Below are 8,414 nucleotides of genomic sequence, written 5' to 3' on the forward strand. Positions count from 1 at the left end.
TTCTACAGACTACAAATAAAGGGAACTTGGCTTGTGCCTTACTAGAGATAGATGAACCAATGAAATGATTGGAAAGGCTCTTTCCAAGCATAAGGTAAGTTGAATCTTGTACAATTCATTTCTTAATATATTTTGGTCAGTATGTTATTTATTTTCTGAAATAGATACTCCATTGTAGATTACCTATGATGAAAATTACATTCTCTACGGGCGCTGATTCAGATATATTACTATGGGCAAAGGAAGTTCAAAATTTATCTCAATCAAACATATGCAAAGGAAAATTCAAAATATGTTATGTCAGGAAAAGATTCTTAAATCAGTGAAGTATCTAGAGGGCTTATTAGGACACTGTTCATAATGTTTGATACTTTAGCATCTGGGGATTAGTCTATCGATGAACACGTAATGTGTGTTGGTCACGGATGCCGAGGGCGTGGGCGGGGTTGAGGAGCTCACACAGTGCTATACATGACGACCTGCTAGTGGTGGCAGGAGGTGGCATGCCTGCTGCTTGGCTGGAAGCCTGACATGAACTCTCACGACCGACTTGTAAGCATGGTACTTACCCAATCGCCAAACTATCTTATTTCACCTCCTTCCTATGTAGGACTTAAACTTCGCTGCATACCGGGCATTCCTAGTTTCAGTCAGTCATTTCTCCCATTCCGATTGTTAATACTAAGTGTGCATGTCACTCACATTGGACCAGTCTATTGCATTTGAATTACCTTGATATATGGAAATAGTTATATAGGCATGCTACATGCAAGTGGTTATCTAGCCAATCCAACATTCGGCCTGTAGTTTTATGCACACCATCCCAGTCAGCAATAGATGCATGGTTGCCCATGTGTTGCCACAGAACAATCCTACTATGGGGCAATGCTATCCTACAGTGGGGATGAGAGGATTCAGCGGCTGCACCGATGGCTTGTCTATCTCCAGGAGATGGAGCACGCTGCCACATCAATGTCGGAGCTGCATTGCACTAACAGGGCACGATGCCTCATGGATGTGGGAGCTATAGTGCATTGTTTAAGAGTTCAAAAGCATGAAGGAGGAAATTACCTACAAGTGTTTAAGATCACGGAGGAGGATGTCAAAGTTTTCCATTGTCCAGGACTTGTGAGCAAGTAGTATATGGACTTCACTCTGATTCTAAAGAAAAAGTTGGCTATCTGATTCTAAAAATAAGAACAGAAAATAATAGAGATGTATCCACATGTGTGTGCATTAACATTCATTTTATTCTGTTAGTCAAGGTTATAACCTTTCAAACTTTACTTATCTAGGTTGTGAAGACCTTCCAGCATTACCCCAGGAAGCTAACACATCGGCTTGTGCCATACATGGTGTGTTCTTGTTGATGAATGTTGGTCTAGCTAATCTCTTTGATGAACCATGTGACAATTAATAAAGTTAATAAAGGGCAGCATACTCTTCATGTCTGCCTTGATCGTAGTGGGGGGGGGGGTGAGGCGTTGGAGAGAGAGGCGGGGCGGTGGTGCATGCGTGCAGTGCGTCTGCACGGCGGGATGCACGATCGAGTGATCGGTGTGGTGGTTGGTGGTGTGTGGGCTATTGATGTTCGATTTGAGAGGATGAAGAAAGATTAACTGCTGATTTTGGGAGGAAGAAGAGAGATTGAGCGTGTTCTTGTTGTCGTGTGTGGTCTTGGGAGAGTAATAGAAGAGAATAGTAAAGAGTTGTAGAGAGATAGCGAGGGCTTGAGAGGCTACTGCTATTTGTATTGCTGTCGATGCTTGCACAAGGCTATTGCTTATTATACTGGGGTATTCATCTTTGAAATAAAAAATCATTTCTCCCCTTCAATATTTTAGTCATGACTTAGTTTTACTTAGTAACGTCTCTTCATAATTATTTGTAGATTAAATTTAGCTTTTTATGAAGTTGTAAAGAATAGTTCTGACCTTTGTGGGTAGTCAACCAAATTCTGGTTCTTGGTTGGAAGCCCGTTGTCATCTGGTCCTTGGAAGCAATAGTTCTATTTTTTATTATAAAGAAGCATGTTATATTTGTTTGTTTTTGTATAACCAAAAGAATATTTCAAACATATGTTGTGATTAAAATTATGACAACATCGTTGTTTATCACTATTTTTTTGGACTTGAATTGATCTATATCTAAATTACACATAATGTGTATGAGCAAATTATTATAGTTTGACTTTCATGTCTTACTTGAATCCGTAGCGAAGCATAGTCACTTTAGTATTATATTGCCTTCACTTTAGTACTATGTTGCCTTCTGCTTGTCTTTCTCATGGCCTTATTAAAGATCTCCGGTTTTATGGTTTTAAACAGAAGATGATATTTTTGTAGCACATTTCATATAAGTTCTACTCTATAATTTTAAATTCAGAAAACATTTTTAGTTTGAAGAAGGAAAGAAGAAAGAAAATGATAGCGCTTTAACGGTAAAAAAAGAAGTCGGCAATGCAGCCCGTGGCAATGCACGAACGTTCTACTATTATTATATACTTCCTCTATTTTTTTTAGTCCGCATATAAGATTTGGTCAAAGTAAGCTTTGTAGAGTTTGACTAACTTTATATTAAAACATATAAACATTCACAATATGAAATAAATATTATCAGATGCACCATGGAACGTATTTTCATATTATATAGTTTTAGTATTGTAGACGTTCATTTTTTTATGTAAATTTGGTCGAAATTTGTGTAGTTTGATTTTGACCAAATCTTATATGCGGAGAAAAAAAAGGAAATACTACACAATTAATTTAATCTCATTAAAATCGATTCCAAACGGACGTGTACGGTGCAAGTGCCGTGGACGCTACCCGTCTCTTCGCGCTCTCTGTGGCGCAAATCAACCCTCCTCGCGAAGCGAGGTGGGACTCCACTGTAATAAAACAACCGGTGCAGCCGACGCGCGCAAAGCCCGACCTCCCACCTCCGCAGCCCCGCCCCCCCCCCCCCCCCCCCCCCCCCCCCCCGCGGCATGGCGGCATCCACGTCAGCGACGGCCGGCGTGTCCTTCTCTCTTCCGTCGCACCCGCGCCGCCTCCGCCGCCGCCCGTCCCTCCTCCGCGCTGCCTCCACTGCGGCGCCCCCGTCCCCCGACCTCTCCATCCAGCTCTCTCCCCGCCCTTCCCCGCGCGCCTCGCCTCCCGTAGTACCATCCCTCGCCCGCGACCGCGCAGAGGACCTGCAGGCCGAGTCCCGCGCCATGACCCGAGCCGCTGCCGCCACCGTCTACACCCCCGAGCTACTCGCCTCCCGCTACGGCTCCCAACCTTTCCAGGCAAACCCTGGACCCAATCTCCAAGCATACTTTAACCTCGATCTAAGGGTAGCAGCCGAGGCTCTCAGAATCTGACATATGTGGTGTGCATTGCCTGCTGTGTAATTAGGTGGCGATGAGAGCGGCGGAGGTGCTCTCGAAGCTGGGGGCATTCGGGCTAAAGCTGCTGCTCGACCAGCAGAGGGGGGAGTCGTCCTCGTCAGCGAAGAGGCGTGCCAGGGCGGTCGAGCTGCGAACTGTACTGACAAGGCTTGGCCCGACGTTCGTCAAGATTGGGCAGGGTTTGTCCACGCGGCCTGACCTCTGCCCGACTGAGTATCTCGAGGAGCTCTCCGAGCTGCAGGTGGACCTTCTTACTTGCCGGTTCTCAGTGCTCATGATACGAAATTATTGTTGGGAAAGTACTGAACAATTCTTGCTTTCTTGCGGTCAGATATGGTTAATCCCTGTTTAAGTTCTTTTAAGATAGACATGTTATTTTTAAGGAACAAGAATGGACCACTACTATCCTGTTAATTACTTATGTGGTGAATAGTTAGTTACTCAGTCCAATCCGTTAACCATTCATCAGGTTTTCCTTCCATCACACGGTTCTTATTGTTTTGAAGTGGCTAGATGATTTCCAAAATGGTTATTGATTCGAATATGGAAGTCACCGGTACCACCTAGACTTCACCATTTGGGGATATTTCCTGATAACCTTGGGGCATTACTTCTATCACTGCTATAATGTTTTCCCAAATGGTTGACACGAAACTGTCTTGCAGGATTCTCTCCCCACATTTCCAGATGAAGAGGCATTTGCCTGTGTCGAGAGGGAGCTTGGCTTTCCTCTTGATTCAATGTACTCAGCAATGTCACCTTCACCGATAGCTGCAGCAAGTTTAGGTCAAGTTTACAAGGCACGGTTGAAATACTCTGAGCAGTTGGTAGCTGTCAAGGTGCAAAGACCTGGCATCGAGGATGCCATAGGCCGTGATTTTTACCTACTGAGGGGACTTGGTTTTCTAATAAATAAGTATGTCGACATTATAACTACTGATGCAGTTGCTCTGATAGATGAATTTGCCCGAAGAGTTTTCCAAGAGCTTAATTATGTCCAGGTACTTTGTCTTTGCGTATATTCTATTAATACAAGTATAGTCTACATATCAACTGTACCTGTAAATGCTAAAAAGAATGAGTAAAATAGAATCAAGAGGAATACTTACAACATAGATTGCTGAGTCAGCAGAATCAAATGCTATCATGTGTCCTGATTGTATGTTTTTATTCATTATTAACCGTGTTAAAAAATAATGAATGCAGGAAGGCCAAAATGCACGAAGGTTTAAAAAATTATATGCTGACAAGCAAGACATATTGGTCCCTGATATATTTTGGGATTACACAAGTGCAAAGGTACTGACAATGGAATGGATTGAGGGTGTAAAGCTTAATCAACAAGCTGCCATTGAAGGCCAAGGCTTGAAGGTCCTGGACTTGGTAAACATTGGTATACAGTGTAGCCTAAGGCAGCTACTAGAGTATGGTTACTTTCATGCTGACCCGCATCCTGGTAATATTTTGGCAACACCTGAAGGGAAGCTTGCTTTTCTTGATTTTGGCATGATGAGTGAAACCCCAGAGGATGCAAGGGTAGCCATCATAGGGCATGTCGTTCACATGGTCAATCGGGATTATGAAGCGATGGCTCGTGATTATTATGCACTTGATTTTCTGAAACCTGAAGTGGATGTATCCCCAATCGTACCTGCCCTCAAGAATTTTTTTGATGATGCTTTGGATTCAACAGTGAGTGAGCTAAACTTTAAAACCATAGTTGATGGCTTAGGCGCTGTTCTTTATCAGTACCCATTCAATGGTAAGTCTTACTTTGTTTTAGGTATTATGAGGTTACATCTCAATTTTGCTGAGACAGTGATATAATTCTTGCCTATTCAAATCTAGTACCGGCCTACTATGCGTTGATACTGCGATCACTCACTGTGCTGGAAGGTCTGGCGCTCTATGCTGATCCTAATTTTAAGGTGCTTGCTGCCTCATATCCTTACTTTGCTAAAAGATTACTCACAGATCCCAATCCATATCTCAGAGATGCTCTGATTGAGCTGCTATTCAAGGATGAAAAATTCAGGCAAGTACTTATTCTGCTAGCTTCTGCATATTATATATTGCTTGTACCAGCAACCATCCTTTTACGATAGTGTTGAGAATCACCTTTTGCTTTGCTGTCAGGTGGAATAGGCTTGAAAATCTTCTTGTTCAAGGACGCCAGGATAGAGAGTTTGTAGCAAAGGATGCTCTACAACCGGTTTTGAAACTTCTACTTGGTCCAGATGGGGAGAATTTAAGAGTGCTAGTTGTGAAAGAAGCGGTTCGTGTCACAGAAGCCATCACCTTCGGAACACTGATTGATTCATACAACGCAGCTCCAGAATTTTTGAAGCCATTAATATCCAATGGCAATCCAGCTGGACCATTTAAGATAAGTGATGTTGAGCGGGAACAAATGTTGGAGCTACGAGACACTGTTCTCAGAATATGGGGTCTTTTGAGATCCTCTGATACCTTTGATCCAAGTCTTTTGCAGCCAATTGTACAGGTACACTGCTGCTTCATTCCTTTTATATGTATTTCAACAGCTATTGACAACTCTGCAACTCATAGCATTTTTTATATCTCAGGTGCTACAAGAGCGTGAAGCCCGTGTGTTTGGTTCTCGTATTGCTGGAGGTGTCTCGCAGCGCCTTGCAGCCCGCTTGCTGCAGCAGCTACTCAGGATCCCACCTGCACCTGTTCCTGGATCTTCTTAGAATCTTTGTAGATAGGCTCACACTAAACCATGTAAATTGACACGATACTTTCTGCACCAAAAGGAAAAAAGAAAAGCAACTATAATTTGTAATCAGTAGATAAACATCCCCTAACGTCAGCGTCTGTTCTATTTTAATGTGATGTTCAGATGCAACGCATTAGTATGTCTTTTCCTTTTACTGTTTGATATTGTGTACCAAGAGTTTAAGAAAGTAACGGATAGGTAGTACCTAGTGGAGTACAACTAGCGATTTTGATAACACGATAATAAACCATTTGAAAGACATAAGTTTGTACTCCCTCCCTAGTTTCTAAATGGTATGTATATAGACATGTTTTAGTGTGCTTGTTCAATCATTTCAGTTTATATATAGTCCATATTGAAATATTTAAAACATATTATATTTGTGAACGGAGGGAGTATTCGATGGCACATTCCAAGTTCACTTTTTCTTAAAGAGAAAAAAGGTAGAGGATTTCTCTACATTACAGCTTCAAATGTTGTCCAAGGGCAGTAGCTTATATAGTTCTGAGTCAATATCAGTGGATAGAATTTGGATTCGATGTTCAGTTTGGTTTCAGAACTTGTAAAATTCGTTAGTGATCACATAACTTGTCATCATGTATTGTGTGCTTACGTGGCTATGACCCACATGCCAGTAACTAACCGATCGGTGTAACCTTAAATACGGATACAGATCGATGATCCCCACCCCTCGATGAACAGTCCATATGATTTTTTAGACTATAACCCAATGATTTATTTTCATGGGAACCCCGCATGTCAGCATGCTGTGGTGGGTGGACCAAATAAGAGCATCTATAATCCATACTAAAAGGGTTGGGCGTGCTTTGCTGCGCCATTAGCATTGTTGGATTCCTTAAAAAAAAATACTCACTTTGTTTTAAAATATATTGTGCATTAATTTTTGAAAACTCAAACCTTTTAAGTTTGATAAAATTTGTAGAGAAATATATCAAAATTCATAATATCAAATCGGTATGATTAGATTCCTCATGAACTGGATTTCCATACATTTTTTTGTTTAATATTGCATTCGTCCTAAAATAAGTGTCTCAACTTTAGGAGTATAATTTTGTACTAAAGTTAGTACAAAGTTAAGACACATATTGTGGTGACCCAGCATACCACTGCATGCTGTAGTATGCATGTCGTTGATATAACGCCCATAAGACACCGTCTCATGAACCTTATATCCCTAGAGTGCACAACAAAAACATAGCGGGTCCAAACCATCATTATATTACAACCTTTATTCAAACAAAGATCCAACGATGAAACGATTCAAACTACTGGTACCAAAATGCGGGGTACCACTATTGATCTTGCGATCACTTATTTGGTTTAGATCATGTCACACATGATCAAGCTGGCTGCTACTACTATTCTACACTACTCTTGTTGTTGTTGCTGTTCTGATCCTTCTCCTTCCTTGTCGGCTTCGTAAGAGATGATGTAGTTGATTCCTTCGACTCCTCCGGAAAGGTCTGGCTCCTTGTAGAAGTACTCTCCAGCAACATTGGGATCCTCTGGCAGCTCCTCCAAATACTCACAGTTTGGAGGGAAAATAGTGAGGGATGAGTACACGAGATACTCAACAAGTTCATAGATATTGTGGGTGGAGATGCACTATAGCTACTACTGATTCCAAATAGGTCTCAGCAATGATTTTGGAAAATATCTGTAGCACCAAGTTTTACTTATAAAATTTAGTCATCAGACTTCACGGGTTGTTAGAATCTCCAATAGACTCCTTTCCCACCGCGTTCGCACATCTTTCCCAGATCAGGAAGTGACAGGCCACAATTCATTACACTCTGCAGAGGTGCGCTACTTTACCCACGAACGATTAACTTAGCCCTTTTGCCTGGTCTGTAACCTTGCACATCCATGATGCGTGGCCGGGTCTAAGATCCGAGTCTTTACCCACGAACGAGTAACCTAGCCTCCCCCTTTCCATCCATAGGGCTGACGACCAAGAGGAGGGGCATGCCAGCCCCTTGTGGGCTGGTGTGTTCCCTGGCCCATAAGGCTCATTAACCTCCCGAGGCTTCCCGGACCCCCTTCCGGTGATCAGATGACTACCCGATACAATCCGAAACCTTTCCGGTGACCAAATAACATCGTCCTATATATCAATCTTTACCTACGGACCATTCCGGAGCTCCTCGCCATGTCCGTGATCTCATCCGGGACTTCGGACAACATTCGGTCACCAAATCACATAACTCATATAATACTATATCGTCAACGAACGTTAAGCATGCGGACCCTACGGGTTTGAGA

The 8,414-nt window shown here is 42.4% G+C and overlaps 1 protein-coding gene across 1 annotated transcript; it reads left to right on the plus strand.

Moving 5' to 3' along the window:
* The first annotated feature begins 2,866 nt into the window (after positions 1-2,866).
* On the plus strand, positions 2,867-6,264 carry LOC109781611 (protein ACTIVITY OF BC1 COMPLEX KINASE 3, chloroplastic). The gene is made up of 7 exons (XM_020340200.4): positions 2,867-3,289; positions 3,399-3,632; positions 4,057-4,392; positions 4,598-5,153; positions 5,240-5,426; positions 5,528-5,894; positions 5,977-6,264. Exons 1-7 carry the CDS (start codon positions 2,987-2,989, stop codon positions 6,103-6,105), a joined length of 2,112 nt encoding a protein of 703 aa, XP_020195789.1. The 5' UTR covers positions 2,867-2,986; the 3' UTR covers positions 6,106-6,264.
* Positions 6,265-8,414: the final 2,150 nt, after the last annotated feature.

Source organism: Aegilops tauschii, chromosome 1 (genome assembly GCF_002575655.3).
Source record: "Aegilops tauschii subsp. strangulata cultivar AL8/78 chromosome 1, Aet v6.0, whole genome shotgun sequence".
NCBI classification, from domain to species: Eukaryota; Viridiplantae; Streptophyta; class Magnoliopsida; order Poales; family Poaceae; genus Aegilops; species Aegilops tauschii.